This window comes from Diospyros lotus, chromosome 8 (assembly GCF_014633365.1).
Source record: "Diospyros lotus cultivar Yz01 chromosome 8, ASM1463336v1, whole genome shotgun sequence".
Taxonomy (NCBI): domain Eukaryota; kingdom Viridiplantae; phylum Streptophyta; class Magnoliopsida; order Ericales; family Ebenaceae; genus Diospyros; species Diospyros lotus.
Window position 1 is genome coordinate 41,486,414 of NC_068345.1, and position 17,481 is coordinate 41,503,894.

Genomic DNA, 17,481 nt, shown 5'->3' on the forward strand with positions numbered 1-17,481 from the left:
ATGATGTAACACACACTATAAGATATCAATGCAACATATCACTTTAAATGTAAAACTTAAAGGTTTAAATAATATTTTTAAATAAAATTAATGTTATACCGATATAAATAAGTATTTTCATTAATAAATACATAACAATACCAACAAATAAATATTTTCGTTTGTAAAATTATTCTGCCATTTATACTATATCAAAAGATAACTACTTCTATGTGAAAAATAAAATAAATAAATAACATGATTTTTGTTTATCTTGTCGTAATTTTTAGATATTTAATATTATATATATATATATAGAGAGAGAGAGAGAGAGAGAGAGAGAGAGAGGACCAGCCCAGTTGTGTTGTGAGCCAGTGGGCGGGCCTAGGCCCAGGAATATAATCAAGGAAACCTAGGGTTCCTTTCCCATTCTGCCGACTCTGGGCTTTCCAGCGAAGCGCAGCTAGCCCGCCGCTCGGTCGCTCATAGCGTTCCGGTTGCGCTGCCATCACCGTCCATGGAGGTTCTCTGGCGACTCAATCTCTCTGTCTTCTGTTTTCTCTCTTTTGATCCACTGAGAGATTTCGCCAAATGACTCCTCGTCAAGAGGTGTCACTATACCCGATCGCAAAGGTAAACTCGAAAATGTCCCTCCTCTTTTAAGATCTCGGATCTTCATCTTTGCTTGTCTTTTAAACACCGTAAGTCCTCGTTTCATCTTGATTGTACAATCTGTTCTAGTTTGATCTGATAATTATCCAGAGTTCACGAAGGTAGCGGTCCGTACAGCGATCGATTTCGTAGTGATGGGATTCGTAGGGTTCCTTGTGAAGGTTATCTTCGTTGCTATTAACATCATTGTTGTTGGATCTGTTTGAGGTAACATACTATCAGTTACATATTTATTCATTTATTCCATTTTGTTTCTCTAATTGATTTTCCTGCATCTGCATTTTGTGCATGCTTCCAGTTGATGTCGACCTGCGGTTAAAAGGATCAAATTCATGCATCAGATTTTGAACTAGAACTTCTTCTTGCTGCAAAACCTTGATTAAGAGGTAAGAAATGCGGCTTTTCAGTATCTTATTAGTTAGTACTGTTCTTTTGCCTTTTATAGAACGAGTGATTTAATATTTCTTGATTTCTTTTGTCCACTGAATCCCTCCATTAATGTTTTCTGGAATCAGGATTAATACCTTGCCCTTTTGAGAATTCCTGCCATTATGAATGTAATGGTGAATTTGAATGTTGGATTAGATTCATGTCCTCGAGAATAGTCTACTTTTCTGATGTTATTGAATATATTGATAGGGTATCCTGTTGATGTTTCAATAACATATAAGTAGTTGTTATTTTAAGAATGATAATACTCAAGATTTTAGTTGGAGAAACAAAGGCAGGAAAAACTTGTCTTGTTTAGGCTCTCAGCAGGAGGTGGAGGACAGTATGTGTTTTGTTTTCCTTCTTGCTCTCTCCCCTAAATAGCCAACAATTTGTTAATATAATTAAGGAAGGATGACTTTTTTTTTTCTTCATTATATGACTATGAGAAGGTTGCAGAAGTTATTGCCTTCCTATTTGGTTGTCTGGTCTTGTTCATCATGTTTTGAGAGATGGGTTCAAGAGTAGCATGGAGCAAAAGTCTTAAATCTAAAACAATTTTGATACCGTTTCTTAGCAAACTTAAACGATTGAGATTGTACTTGAGATATGGGATAAATAAAAATCCAGACATAAATAAAATCAGCTAAAAACACATCCATGCCTCTGTACTAGCCTCGTTTAACCACTTATGTCCTTTAACTTGAGGGGGATCTATTGTGCCCCTCAAGTTGCAAAAGGGACCGATTACACCCCCCATTTTCCATGAAACAACATGTGTGAAATGACGCGCATTTGAGGAGAGTGAGTGATGATATGAAAATATTAAAATACCAAAATACCCTCACCATTACAAAACAAAACAACCCACAAACAAATCACAAATCACAAATCACCCGATCTCTCTCTCTCTTCATAAGAACCGAAGGCCGCTGATCGTCGTGCTATTGTTGACCCGCTAATCGCGACCGTCGACCGCTAAGTGCCATGATTGCAGACCAATTACCACCGATGATGAGGTAAGATCACGACTATCTCCTCCTCCTTTTGTGTGATTTTCTTTTAGATTTTCCATTTACATATAGTTTAGGATGTAATTTAGAGTTCAAAATCAAGTTTAGGATGATATTTGGGCATTTGTGGACATCACTATGGGTGGGTCGTAGGTGCAGATATGTCGCATTACACATTAATTGAGGGAGATCAAGATGTGCTAAATTTCTGTGCACTAATTGCAAACAGTCATATTGTGGATGTATTTGTTCAGCATATAATAGACAGTAAGGTTAACTCTTCAAGAACTGAGGGAAGTGGGGTGGGAGATTCTCAATTGTAGGGTTTGGGGGGAAGCACCGAGGATAGTTGTATTGACAATAGTGAGGAAAGGATTGACGCATTAGAAGAGGATGGTGGTGGATTGTTTAATAGTGAGGTCGATGAGGAGTTGAGGATTGCAAGAGAGAGGGTGACAAATTATAGAAGAAGTGTCTGATCTGCATAAGAAGGGGAGCGATTATTAGGGGAAGCAGGTAATGATTCAGGGGTCCAAGGGGAACTTGTTCTATTTGGTACATTGTTATGGTCCACTGTAAGGTATGAGATTTTTTCCACATCGAAAGTTTAGGTTCTTGGTGTCGGGTTTATAATCTCTTGGGCACCATTCCCTTGAGAACTAGCTTTTGAGAGTGAGTTCTACCCAAGGGTTATAACAATGGTATCAAAGCTGGCTTCATGTCTCCCAGTTGCAATCACGCGGCGACAGATGTTGGCATTGCAGTGTTTGTTCGGGACTAGCCGTGGCTAGTGCACAACCTACCATCGTGGGCGCAGGGATTGTAGAGCGTGGTGGTATATTATGCTCCACTGTAAGGTATGAGATTTGTCACACATCGAAAGTTTAGACTCTTGGTGTGGGGTATATAATCTCTTGGGCACCATCCCCTTGATAGGTAGCTTTTGAGGATGAGTTCTACTCAAGGGTTGTAATATACATCTATAGGTGTAATTGGGGGTGGTGAGCCTTATGAGAGTAGCTCTGATCCTGACAGGAAGGGGGTACTGAGGGAGACATTGAGGATGAGGTTGAGGCTAGTCAAGGAAGAGGATACACACGGAGAAATATTCACTATGATTCAAACTCTAAAATTCCATATTGGGAGTTGGATATGATTTTTAAGAGCGTAGATGAGTTCAGGGAGGCTATGTCCAAGTATGCTGTGGCTAGGGGAGTAAAGCTTATCATTAAACCTAATGAGCCTAAGAAGGTCAATGTTAACTGCAGGGAAGGATGCCCATGGTTGTTGTTTGCTAGTTTAGATAGAAAATCAAACAACTTCATTATCAAAACTTATAACCTTGTGCACAAAGGCTATAGAACCAACAAGAATATGTTATGCAATTCAAAATTTATTGTTGGGCATTTTAGGGAGAGGATTTTGTCTCAGGCTGGGATAAGAGAAATTCAACAACTTTGTAGAGAGACCTTCAATGTCTTTGTGGGGAAAATAGTGTGTAGGAGAGCAAAGAATAAGGTCATTGGAAGTATCACAAGTGACTACAAGGTTGAATATGGTAGGCTACATGACTATGTAGATGAAATTAGGAGATCCAATCCTAGTACTACGTGTTTTGTTAAAGTTAAAAAGGTGAATATGGGCTTCAACATTTTAAGAGATTTTATGTTTGTTTTGATGCTATTAAGAAGGGGTGTAAGGCTGGGTGTAGACCGATTTTGGGATTCGATGGATGCTTTCTTAAGGGTCCATGTAAAGGTCAACTTTTAAGTTGTGTATCAAAGGACGATAATAATCAAATGTATCCAGTGGCATGGAAGGTCGTGGATATAGAAAATAAGAAAAACTGGAAGTGGTTTATCTCTACGGTCAAGATGGACCTTGGTATGAGTACACATGTTGGTTGGACAGTGGTCACAGACACACAAAAGGTATGCCATTAAATTGATAGTTCAATTACTTGATTTTAATTTGCAACTTATGCCTCATATGATGTTAATACGTTTAATATTTGTATGGTAGGGTTTGGATTTTGTTATTGTTGATGAGTTGCTGAGGTAGAGGCAAAGAGACACCTTCCAAGGATCAAGACTCTCGACCTCCCAACTCTATATGAAGGCGCATGTTTGGATTCTTTTGGTGGCTTGTGGTATTGAATGAGACAATTTTCTTTTCCTTTTTTTTTTTTTTTTTGGTTTTTCCTGGCATGGATGGGATGATACCTCCCTCACCTAGGTCATGGAATTGGAAACGGGAAATGGATACAATACGAAACGGAAATGGGAAAATGGCATTTTCCAAAAAAATAGGAAACAAAAACGTGTAAATAAATAAAATATAGAGGTCTTTTTATAAATATAATTTTTAATATAGAAAATTATAAAAGAGTTTTTCAATCTAAAAATAAACATAAATTCTATATTGCATTCACATAAATTAACAGTCAATACTCTATTAAGTATTACATACATTCACATAATAGGTATTATATAATATATTACATACATAGTATTGAATTAGAAAAATAAGTATTACATACAACTATACATGATACATTCATTGATTCACATAATATATATACATATACAATACATTCATATAGCATAAATCAATGCATATAGATAATAAATATACATACATAATACATTACAAAATTGAAATAAATACATACTGAGAGAGAAGCTGGATGGTCTTCGCCTATTGCTGATCGAAGAGCCAACTTAGCCAAACCTTTTGTGTTTGTGAATCGACAACGACACTGAGCAATAGGAGTTGTGAATCGACGACAACACCAAGCAATTGGAGTTGTGAATTGATTTGTGTTGCATGAAATGGTAGTGATGAGCACAGAAATGTCGATTCTTGTTTGTAAATTGATGGCGGCTCAACTCAGTTTGTGTTTGTGAATTGATGGCGACACTAAGCAATCGGAGTTGTATTGATTCGTGTTGGACCGAAACAATGGCACCGAGTATGGAAATGTCGATCCATGTTTGTGAATTGAAGACGACAACAATCAGAGTTGTGAATCAATGGTGACACCTAGCATCGAGCAACCGGGCAACAAGGGAGAACAATGATAAGGGGACGGTCACAAAGAGAGCAATAGATTAGGGCAACCCTTGAATCAGAATTAATATATGCTGGTTAGAGATGAAATTGTTTCCGTCTCTAACCTCGTTTGTTGACAAAAACACGTTTCCAAATTGGAAACGCGTTTCCAATATTTTCAACTTATTATAAAACGATCTCGAAACGTTTTCGAAATTATAGAAACGACCCTGAAAATATGTTGACATTTTTGGAGTTCTGGAAACGGGAAACATTTTGGAAATGCTGAAATTGCTCCTTCGAGCCGTTTTCATGCATCACAGTCGCTCACCCTCAATTGACTCAAAATTTGTTTAGTTTTTTTTGTTTCTTTTTTTCTTTACTTTAGAAATCTAGGATAGGGATGCATGATTCTGAAACAGTCAGCTCTTGGCTGGGTAGGGAATGTGTTACGCATTTGTGCATCACTAGTTTTTTTGCAATTTGGGAAACTCTGTGGAGATGAAGAGAGGGTACTTGTTATCTAATGGCAATTTGGGAGAAACCTTTGGTTATATGTTACTACCTCTGTTATCTTCCCATGACTCCTATTTTCTGGAATTTCTGTGTCAAACTTTGTAACTAATCTTCTTAGTTACAGCTTAATGATGGAGAATAATGGGTTGAATTGTTTTATGCCATCTTTTATCTGTCCTGTTGCGTTTTTATTGTATAGGAATTTTCTAAGGCTAATTTTGTGATGTGCTCCTGTTTGTCGTGGATACTTTGGATTTTACCTACTGAACTGCATTCAATGGCAACTTATTGCCTGCAATTGCTTTGTGTCTCTTTCAGTTTTGTTCATATGGCAACTTCAAGTTACCTGACTCATTGGTGACCTTTACAAAGCCTAAAGAGCTATAAACTTAAAAAGGTCTCTTTCTTGTGACCTTAGGATGGGTAAGAAATTGGTTGTGCCATGATTCGCAGGGAATGGGAATTCTTCGAAGCCTAGAGATTTGGAAACTGGGCACTGTCAACTACTTACAAGCACTTAAGCTTCAGGAGAAGCTTGTCTCTGACAGAAAAGCTTGTAAGATTTCTGATACTCTCTTGTCCCTACAACATCCACCTACTTATACCTTTGGCAAAAGGAGAACAGATCACAACTTGTTACTACCCGAAGAAGATCTCAAAAATATAGGAGCTGAACTTCACTACACGGAAAGGGGAGGGGACATTACATTTCACGGTCCACATCAAGCCATCTTATATCCTATCATATCCCTGCGTGATATTGGAGTTGGGGCACGCAAGTATGTGGAGAAACTTGAGTTAACTATGATTGAAATGGCATATTTATATGGTGTGAAAGCTCATGTTGGACAAACAGGTGAGACTGGGGTGTGGGTTGGGGACAGGAAGATTGGTGCCATTGGAGTTAGAATTTCATCTGGGATAACGTCCCATGGTTTGGCATTTAACATGGACCCAGATTTAAGCTACTTTAAGCATATTGTGCCGTGTGGAATCGCGGACAAGGGCATTACCTCGTTGAGGAGAGAGACAGATAAGGTGCTTCCTGTCGAAGAAGTGATTCAAGAGCAGTTGATTTCTTGTTTTGCTAAGGTATTTGGGTTTAGTGATATTGTTTGGAAAGATAAGGCATTCTCCATCTCGTGGGACAACCAAAACATTAAACAAGATGTTGTATGAAACAAAACAAGGTATATGATTCTTGGAGGCTTTTGAAATATATGTTGGTATTTTTATTGTAGGTTGTTGAAATATATTAATTGTGATTACTGATTAATATTGCAATTTGAAATATAATCATGTTGATGTTAAATTTGTTGATTATCAGGTTTGATTTAAAGTTATATTTGTTGATTATTTCTATATCAGATTATCAGTTTTTTTTTTAAAAAATAATTTTGACAAATTTGAGTTTGAGCCTAAAAATTGGCTCTTCGAGCCTGAGCTTAGCAAAGCTCAGCTCTACTCGGGTCATTGTGACCCTATAAAAATGTGTTCAAAATTATAAATACATTTCTATAGCTGATAGATGTGTGTAGTGCCCTCTATGAAGAAATGGTAACGGGCATTCTTCATGTTCATGCCACCAAGTTAGTGACACTCGTGAGCGTAAATATTGTCTTTTTAAATACTTGTTTAGTTGCTTTATATTTTTGTTTATATAATGTGTACCTAGCATTTTATATCAATCATTATAATAATTATCAAGTGAACATTGAATTATAACCATAATTAATCTTATATATGCTGGTGATGAAGAATAAGAATTGAGATGAACTGGAATTTTAAGCTCTTTTTTTTTTTTTTCTTTTTTTTTTTGTCTTTGTTGCTTAGGGACTGTATGAACTTTAAGCCCTTTTCATATGCCCCTTTTTATACTAGACCAATTTATATTTTTGGATGATAATGAGAATTTAAGATGTTAATGTCTTTGTAGATACATATTTTCATTTATGCATTAATATGGTGTTTATTTAGATAATTTATTTGTTGTATTGTAATGCTGAAAATTTCTATTAACATGTGATCTATTGGTAAATGTATATTACAAAAATAATTAATAAAAGATCAGCTTTACCAATGGAATTTCTGTTGGTATATCTCGCTCATTCCCTAAATCGTTGGTAAATGTCTTAATATTTGAATTAATTTAGTGATTTACTAACATAATATTTCTGTCGGTATAGATTGTACTAATGGTTGAATGTTGATTTGTATGAGTTATATTCTTTTCCCACGGATGCTTTATGGGTTAGTAGATCCCTATACCAACGGAAATTTTTTCTGTTTTTAGAAATCCACAAGGGATATACCAACAGATTTTCATGTTTTACTAATGGAAACCATATGTGTAACGACCCATTATTGGGTTTAGAATTTTAGAATGATGTATTAACTTATTTTAGTTATTATATAAGTTGAGCAAATTTGATTCTTAATGTTGAAATAGATCTATGGGCTTGTATGTATTGGTTTAAATTAAATGGATGGGATAATGAGTTGGGCTTCAATTTATTTAAGGCAAATGGGCTAAGAGTTGGGCTTGGGCCTTTAAGGAAATAGAAGATGGGCCATTTATTTGGGCTTAAGCCCAATACAAAAAAAATAAAAAATAAATAAATAAACACCCACCATCTACGAATCATTACTTCCCAACCCCTCTTTCTTTTTCTTCTTTTACCTTTTCTTTCACTTCTTCTTTATTGTTTTTCACTCCCTCTTTTACTTCTCCTTTCTTCTTTCACTCATCCTTTTACTTCTTCTTTTTTCCTTTTACTCCTACTTTCTTCTTTCACTTCTTTTTTTTACACCTTCTTTTTCTTCCTCTTTATCTCCTTTTCTTCTTCTCCCTCCCGACTTCTTCTTCTTCATCTTATTCTATTCTTCTTCTTCCTCCTCCTCATCTGATACGCATTCTTTTTCTTCTCTACTGTTTCTATTCTGTTAAATTTTCTGTGGCAATTGAAGCTTCTGTGCGGGTGCTTCATCTTGATTTATTCATCCTCAGGTAAGTATCCTTTCTTCTTCTTCTTTTATTTTTCTCCCCTTCCATGTGTAGCATCTCTATTAAATTTTTTCTATCTACATAGTATAAAATTCCTAAATATTGTGAGTCTATTTGATGTCTCAAAAAGGGTTTGATTCACCCTAATATTATTCTGTGAATGGCATTTTTCACCTCCATTATGATGGGAGTTTGTTCACCTTCATTGCTCATTGTAGTGTATTTATTGGTATATCTTATATGTGAATGATGTCTGGATAATTAATGTCTATACCCGAATGTCCCATGAAATTGTGGAAAAAATATCAAGTTAATGTGTGAAAATTCGGATGCTACAGTACCATACAGTATCTCAATACAGTACCTATACAGTATCTCAATATAGTACCATACAGTACCTATACAGTATCTCAATATGGTACCTATACAGTATCTCGATACAGTACTTATACAGTATCTCAATACAGTACCTATATAGTATATCGATACAGTACCATACAGTACCTATACAGTATCTCAATACAGTACCTATACAGTATCTCGATACAATATCATATAGTATATCGCTATAGTATAATACCGTATTCGTACAGTATACATACAGTATCTTGCTACAGTACCATACCGTATCTGTATAGTACCCCGCTACAGTACCCATCCGAAAATTTTTATTAATATTAATTAAACATTTACTTAATGTATTAGAGCGATTGTATGGTGGGAAAAATAACATTTTTTTTGCCATAACATTCTTCGATGGTATTAAATGTATATTGAGAACGAGAATTTAAATTTTACATTGCTGGTAAATGCATACATGATGCATACATGTACATGATGCTCATATATATGTTCTTAGCGCACTTATTATTTTGCGCGGAAATAAAGGGTACCCTAGGAGTGCCTGACGCGGGACGAGGTGGCCATAGCCCGGCAGGTTGTGCTCGATACGTTATGTGTTGATTTACTGATATGATGATTAACGCATATTTTGCATCGTGGCTTATGAGCCTATGGGATTTATATTTATGATATATGCACTTGTATGATTATACATGAACAAAAAATTGAAATTTATAATTCTATGAGATATGATTTCCGACTTATATAATTGAATATTGTTATGAAGTCGTTGTACACTCCTCTCGGTGTCATCATGATTTCTCTTTCTTCATACTGCTCATTTGTACTAGAACTTGCTGAGCCTTGTGGCTCACTTGATCTTCTTATGCCATTCCAGGTAAAGGTAAAGCAGTCATTAAGGGCGAGTCCAGTGGGACTACAACCCAAGGGTAGTGGTGTATAGAGGCACTCAACTCGGAGATCCTAGTTGCGTTTTGGTGAGGTAGATTGATGAGATTTTAAATTGTTGTTTTACATTAGAGCCTCATATTCAGTTTGTATGGCCTAAGAGCCTAGATGTATCAACATTGGTTTGTAACGAAAGTTATTGATATTTCGCTGCGTGAAAATAGATAAATGTGTGTGTTTATTTTGAGGTATTGTTCTATATCATCCTTGTGATGACCTCCTTTCGAATGTCCTATGCTAGCGGGCACATTCGTGAGTGGGCCCTTACAGTTTTGGTATCAGAGCAGTTAGGTATATGAGTGAGGAGAGTCTCTGTACACTTAGGATTGGTGGGTAGAGTAGATGTGTGTTTAGTAGTCTAGTGAGACTAAGTTAAGATGGAGTACTAAAAGGTCTTTTGGTTGTACAGGAAATGAGTGGACGTTGAGGAAGGCCGCCGACACGCGCCCGAGGCAATCGGGCAATTCTTGCTCCAGGTCTTGATCCCATTCCGGAGCCTGCACCTGTACCTAACCCTACACCACCCCCAGCATCGCCTACTCCTACAGATTCAGTGGCAGAGTTGCGCCAAGAGGTTAGTGAGTTGAGGGGCACGATGGCTTCCATGTTGAGGCATTTCGAGGAATTCATGGCCCATCAGGGCAGGCCAGGACAGGTGCCGCCGGTAGTAGGGAATGAGCCAGTCTTACAAGAAAATGTTAGTGGTCAGACGTCGAACCCAGTGCAAGAGGAGGTCGAGCCTCAGGGTATGGATGGTAATGCTGACAGTCAGTTAGTGAGGAACTTCATGGCACTTAGGCCATCAGAATTCAGAGGGGGAAACGACGTTCTGGTTGCAGAAAAGTGGCTGATGGCAATAGAGAAACATCTACGGACCATAGGATGCACTGATGCACAGAAGGTACAGCTGGCCACATACCTATTTCGGGGAGCAGCTGAGAGGTGGTGGGAGACGGCTAGACTGCGATTCAGGAACAGGGAGCCATCTTGGGCTGAATTTAGGGAGCTCTTCAATACCAATTATTTTCCCGCCTGGGTTCGTAGCCAGAAGACATACGAGTTCATCGAGTTGACCCAGGGCAACATGTCAGTGGCTCAGTATGAGGAGGAGTTCACCTCCCTAGCACGCTTTGCCCCCGAGTTAGTAGACACTGATGAGAAGAAAGCGACCAAGTTCTTGAGAGGGCTGCGAGTGGAGATTCGATTTCAGCTAGCAGGTGCGCAGTTCACTGACTATTCTACACTGGTACATCGGGCATACATCATTGAGAGGGAGAGGAGCGAGCTGAGAGCAGCCCTGGCAGCTACTAGGGGGTCAGGCTCAGCCCAGGGACAGGGCAATGACAGGAAGAGGAAGGGTGCACCAGGGCCTTCGAGAGGCACGCCAGACATCCCCCCATGCAAGACATGTGGAAAGAGGCATCGTGACCCATGCCGCTACGACAGAGGGGTGACATGTTACACTTGTGGTCAGGCGGGGCACGTACAGATGGACTGCCCTCAGGGGTCAGGTAGAGCAGGCAGCCAGGAGGTGACATGTTTTAAATGTGGGCGCAAGGGCCATAAGGCCAACGTTTGTTCAGTGCCACCCCAGCGAGGAGGCCAAAGGCCGGGGTATCAGAGTGATAGATTTGGGCAGAGGCAGTCAGTGCCTAGACTTCAGGAGATGGCACCATCATTGGCACTACCACCAGGACAGAGCACCGCAGATGCTGATAGACCCCACATCCAGGGGCGAGTGTTCGCCTTGACTACAGCTGAAGCAGAGCAAGGGAAAGACACAGTGCAAGGTATCTTATCCTTATATGATATTGATGTTTGTGTTTTATTTGATACGAGATCCACACACTCTTTTGTTGCACCTCAGGTGGTATGTCATATTTCAATTTCCAGTACATTGTTACCATATTATTTGATTGTGACTACTCTAGGAGATACGAAAATGGTGGGTAGTGAGGTGTATAGGGATTGTAAAATCATGGTGCACGATAAGGAGTTTCCGGGGAATTTGGTGGTGCTAGACATAAAAGATTTTGATCTTATTTTGGGCATGGACTGGCTATCCCAACACTATGCTAAGGTTGATTGTCGGCACAAGGTAATTCATTTTGAGTTGCCTCATCAGCCAATTGTTGTGTATAGAGGCATTAAACCAATGAGCTCCACACCCTTGATTTCGGTGATGAAGGCGGAGAAATTAATGCGACATGGTTGTGAGGCATATTTGGCTTTAGTGACGACTGGTAATGAGGACAAGATGGAATTGTCAGATATTCCGGTGGTCTGTGAATTTCCCGATGTATTCCCTAAAGAGTTGCCAGGATTGCCGCCATCGAGGGAGGTTGAGTTCTCTATTGACTCAGTACCAGGTACGCAGCCAGTTTCTAGGGCTTCTTACAGGATGGCTCCAAATGAATTGAAAGAGCTAAGGGTGCAGTTGGAGGAATTGATTGAGAAGGGATTCATCCGCCCGAGTGCCTCATCTTGGGGTGTTCCAGTTTTATTCGTGAGGAAGAAGGATGGATCCATGAGATTATGCATTGACTACCGGCAGTTGAATCAGGTGACGTTGAAGAACAAGTATCCCCTCCCCCGTGTTGATGACTTGTTGGACCAGTTACGTGGAGCATCCATCTTTTCGAAGATTGACTTGAGGTCTGGATACCATCAGGTGAGGGTCAGAGAAGAAGATGTAAAGAAGATTGCTTTTCGCACTAGGTACGGCCATTACGAGTTTGTGGTCATGCCATTTGGGTTGACTAATGCCCCGGCAGTCTTCATGGATTTGATGAACAGGGTGTTTAGAGAGTATTTGGATAGCTTTGTTATAGTGTTCATTGATGACATACTCATCTACTCGCCGAGTTTGGAAGACCATGAGATCCACCTTAGGCTGGCATTGCAGAGGCTGAGGGAGAGGCAGTTGTATGCCAAGTTCAGTAAGTGTGATTTTTGGCAGCGACAGGTTGGCTTCTTGGGACACGTAGTATCTGGTGAGGGTATTTCAGTAGACCCTGAAAAAGTGAAGGCAGTGATTGAGTGGCCACAACCGACTACAGTGACCGGCATCAGGAGCTTTTTGGGGCTAGCAGGTTACTACAGAAGATTCATTGAGGGTTTCTCTAGGCTTTCCTCTCCTATGACAAAGTTGACTCGGAAGGGAGTCAAGTACGAATGGAACGAGGCTTGTGAGCGTAGCTTTGAGGAGTTGAAGAAGAGGCTAACCTCAACACCGGTATTGGCTATTCCTAGGAGTGGAGAGACATTTTCCATCTTCAGTGATGCGTCACACTCAGGTCTCGGATGTGTATTGATGCAGGATGGACGAGTGAATGCCTATGCCTCGAGACAATTGAAGAAACATGAGGTGAACTAACCTACCCATGACTTGGAGTTAGCGGCAGTAGTGTTTGCTCTCAAGATTTGGAGGCATTACCTCTATGGAGAGAAGGTGGAGATTTATACTGACCATAAAAGTTTAAAGTACCTTTTCTCCCAGAAGGAGTTGAACATGAGGCAATGTAGGTGGATGGAGCTTTTGAAGGACTATGATTGTGAGATCTTGTACCATCCAGGGAAGGCCAACGTGGTGGCCGACGCATTGAGTCGCCGAGGGGCTTATATGGCGGCTATGAAGACCCATGAATGGATGCTTTTGAGTCAGATGGGGGAGTTATCTATCTCTGGACCCGAAGAGAGACCTACGGGGTATTGTTCGTACCTAAGGGTACAACCTGATGTGATGGAACAGATTAGGGTGCAACAATCACATGATGTGAAGTTGGCCCAGATCTTGGCAGATGTGGGGAAGTTTTTCCCAATGGGTTTCAGCCAAAGGGGCGATGGGATGCTACTATTCCAAGATCGGATTTGTGTACCAGATGATGCGGAGATCAGGAACGAGATTTTGGCAGAGGCTCATAAGTCCCGCTATACGATTCACCCCGGCACGACGAAGATGTATCAGAATCTACGGAGGCAGTTTTGGTGGGATGGTTTGAAGAGAGATGTGGCAAGATATGTATCCCAGTGTGCAGTGTGCCAGCAGGTTAAGGCAGAACATCAAAAACCAGCAGGTCTCCTACGGTCGTTGCCCATTCCAGAGTGGAAGTGGGATAACATATCCATGGACATCGTGTCAGGGCTACCAAGGACAGCGAAGGGGTGCGATGCTATTTGGGTGATAGTAGACCGTTTGACGAAATCAGCCCATTTCCTACCGATTAAGAAGACTTACCATTTGAACCACCTTGCGAAGTTATATGTGGAGGAAGTGGTGAGATTACATGGAGTTCCCTCTAGTATCGTGTCGGATCGGGACCCTCGATTTACTTCACACTTTTGGGGAGCGTTGCAAGATGCTTTGGGGACGAAGCTAAAGTTTAGTACCGCGTTCCACCTTCAGACAGATGGACAGTCAGAGAGGACCATCCAGACATTAGAGGACATGTTGAGGGCATGTGTGTTGGATTTCCATGGTAGTTGGGATGATCATCTGCCACTAGTAGAATTCGCTTACAACAACAGTCACCACTCTAGTATTGGTATGCCGCCTTATGAGGCACTTTACGGCAGGCCGTGTAGATCACCCATTTGTTGGGAGGAGATTGGAGACAGAGCATTATTGGGGCCAGAGATTGTTGAGCAGACATCAGAAAAGATTCGGATTATCAGGGCTAGAATGAAGGTCGCACAGGACCGACAAAAGAACTATGCGGATAAAAGACGTCGAGACTTGGAGTTCTCAGCTAGGGACCCCGTATGGCTGAGAGTGATGCCCATAAAGGGCGTACGCAGATTTGGGGTGTCGGGGAAGCTTAGTCCTCGCTATATTGGACCGTTTGAAATCTTGGAACGAGTTGGCCCTTTGGCCTATAGGTTGGCCTTGCCACCACAGTTAGCTGGCGTTCATAATGTCTTTCATGTGTCCATGTTAAGGAAGTACGTGCCGGATCCTCAGCATATCATCGACTATCAGACTATAGAAGTCAAGGAGGATGTCACATACGAGGAGAAACCTGTTAGTATTTTGGAGCGGAAAGAGAAAGTGCTACGAAATCGATCGATTCCATTTGTTAAAATTCAGTGGCAGCGTCACTCTTTAGATGAGGCTACCTGGGAGCGCGAGGAGGAGATGAGGCGTCTTTTCCCCCAGCTATTCGAGTGACCAGACAGGAATTTGGGGACCAAATTCTTTGAAGGGGGGGGAGAAATTGTAACGACCCATTATTGGGTTTAGAATTTTAGAATGATGTATTAACTTATTTTAGTTATTATATAAGTTGAGCAAATTTGATTCTTAATGTTGAAATAGATCTATGGGCTTGTATGTATGGGTTTAAATTAAATGGATGGGATAATGAGTTGGGCTTCAATTTATTTAAGGCAAGTGGGCTAAGAGTTGGGCTTGGGCCTTTAAGGAAATAGAAGATGAGCCATTTATTTGGGCTTAAGCCCAATACAAAAAAAATAAAAAATAAATAAATAAACACCCACCATCTACGCATCATTACTTCCCAACCCCTCTTTCTTTTTCTTCTTTCACCTTTTCTTTTACTTCTTCTTTATTGTTTTTCACTCCCTCTTTTACTTCTCTTTTCTTCTTTCACTCCTCCTTTTACTTCTTCTTTTTCCTTTTACTCTTACTTTCTTCTTTCACTTCTTTTTTTTATACCTTCTTTTTCTTCCTCTTTATCTCCTTTTCTTCTTCTCCCTCCCGACTTCTTCTTCTTCTTCTTCTTCTTCCTCATCTGATACGCATTCTTTTTCTTCTCTACTGCTTCTATTCTGTTAAATTTTCTATGGCAATTGAAGCTTCTGTGCGGGTGCTTCATCTTGATTTATTCATCCTCAGGCAAGTAACATTTTTTCTTCTTCTTTTATTTTCTCCCATTCCATGTGTAGCATCTCTATTAAATTTTTTCTATCTACATAGTATAAAATTCCTAAATATTGTGAGTCTATTTGATGTCTCAAAAAGGGGTTTGATTCACCCCAATATTATTCTGTGAATGACATTTTTCACCTCCATTATGATGGGAGTTTGTTCACCTTCATTGCTCATTGTAGTGTATTTATTGGTATATCTTATATGTGAATGATGTCTGGATAATTAATGTCTATACCCGAATGTCCCATGAAATTGTGGAAAAATATCAAGTTAATGTGTGAAAATTTGGATGCTACAGTACTTATACAGTATCTCAATACAGTACCATACAGTACCTATACAGTATCTCAATATAGTACCTATACAGTATCTCGATACAGTACTTATACAGTATCTCAATACAGTACCTATATAGTATATCGATATAGTATCATACAGTATCTCGATACAATACCATATAGTATATCGCTATAGTATAATACCGTATCCATACAGTATCTTGCTACAGTACCATACCGTATCTGTATAGTACCCCGCTACAGTACCCATCCGAAAATTTTTATTAATATTAATTAAACATTTACTTAATGTATTAGAGCGATTGTATGGTGAAAAAAATAACATTTTTTTTGCCATAACATTCTTCAATGGTATTAAATGTATATTGAGAACGAGAATTTAAATTTTACATTGCTGGTAAATGCATACATGATGCATACATGTACATGATGCTCATATATATGTTCTTAGCGCACTTATTATTTTGCGCGAAAATAAAGGGTACCCTAGGAGCGCCTGACGCGGGATGAGGTGGCCATAGCCCGGCAGGTTATGCTCGATACGTTATGTGTTGATTTACTGATATGATGATTAACGCATATTTTGCATCGTGGCTTATGAGCCTATGGGATTTATACTTATGATGTATGCACTTGTATGATTATACATGAACAAAAAATTGAAATTTATAATTCTATGAGATATGATTTCCGACTTATATAATTGAATATTGTTATGAAGTCGTTGTACACTCCTCTCGGTGTCATCATGATTTCTCTTTCTTCATACTGCTCATTTGTACTAGAACTTGCTGAGCCTTGTGGCTCACTTGATCTTCTTATGCCATTCCAGGTAAAGGTAAAGCAGTTATTAAGGGCGAGTCCAGTAGGACTACAACCCAAGGGTAGTGGTGTACAGAGGCACTCAACTCGGAGATCCTAGTTGTGTTTTGATGAGGTAGATTGATGAGATTTTAAATTGTTGTTTTACATTAGAGCCTCATATTCGGTTTGTATGGCCTAAGAGCCTAGATGTATCAACATTGGTTTGTAACGAAAGTTATTGATATTCCGGTGCGTGAAAATAGATAAATGTGTGTGTGTGTTTATTTTTAGGTATTGTTCTATATCATTCTTGTGATGATCTCCTTTCGAATGTCCTATGCTAGCGGGTACATTCGGGCGTGGGCTCTTACAATCCGTTTGTATATGTTATTTTTTTTTTCTATTGTGGTTTGTTCTCTAGTTGTGCAGTTATATGAGATTCTATTATGCATCTTTCTGGCAATCATGGTGCATGGAGGAAATTAAATACAATCTAGAGACACTTAAATTTTT

The 17,481-nt window shown here is 39.4% G+C and overlaps 2 protein-coding genes across 6 annotated transcripts; both read left to right on the plus strand.

The window, feature by feature from the left end:
- Positions 1-387: 387 nt before the first annotated feature.
- Positions 388-9,923, plus strand: LOC127808895 (octanoyltransferase LIP2, mitochondrial-like). Of its 5 annotated transcripts, XM_052347601.1 has the most exons (5): positions 388-612; positions 742-858; positions 950-1,037; positions 5,979-6,850; positions 9,905-9,923. In XM_052347601.1, exon 4 carries the CDS (start codon positions 6,117-6,119, stop codon positions 6,837-6,839), a length of 723 nt encoding a protein of 240 aa, XP_052203561.1. In that variant the 5' UTR covers positions 388-612; positions 742-858; positions 950-1,037; positions 5,979-6,116; the 3' UTR covers positions 6,840-6,850; positions 9,905-9,923. The 5 variants fall into 5 exon arrangements, with proteins under 5 accessions (XP_052203561.1, XP_052203563.1, XP_052203559.1 ...); XM_052347603.1 differs by lacking the exon at positions 9,905-9,923 and having other exon boundaries at positions 721-858; positions 5,979-6,972; XM_052347599.1 differs by lacking the exon at positions 9,905-9,923 and having other exon boundaries at positions 5,979-6,972.
- A 37-nt stretch (positions 9,924-9,960) lies between these two features.
- Positions 9,961-17,240, plus strand: LOC127808892 (uncharacterized). Its single transcript, XM_052347596.1, has 2 exons — positions 9,961-11,765; positions 16,997-17,240. The coding sequence occupies exons 1-2, from the start codon at positions 10,571-10,573 to the stop codon at positions 17,050-17,052; spliced, it is 1,251 nt and encodes a 416-aa protein (XP_052203556.1). The 5' UTR covers positions 9,961-10,570; the 3' UTR covers positions 17,053-17,240.
- The last annotated feature ends 241 nt before the right edge of the window (positions 17,241-17,481 follow it).

Excerpts from the sequence above, each read along its gene's own strand:
- LOC127808892 (XM_052347596.1), top strand. The coding sequence starts at position 10,571 with ATGGCTTCCATGTTGAGGCATTTCGAGGAATTCATGGCCCATCAGGGC. Across the intron at positions 11,766-16,996 it reads AGGGAAAGACACAGTGCAAG|GTAAAGGTAAAGCAGTTATT; the intron begins GTATCTTATCCT and ends ATGCCATTCCAG.
- LOC127808895 (XM_052347601.1), top strand. The coding sequence starts at position 6,117 with ATGGGAATTCTTCGAAGCCTAGAGATTTGGAAACTGGGCACTGTCAAC.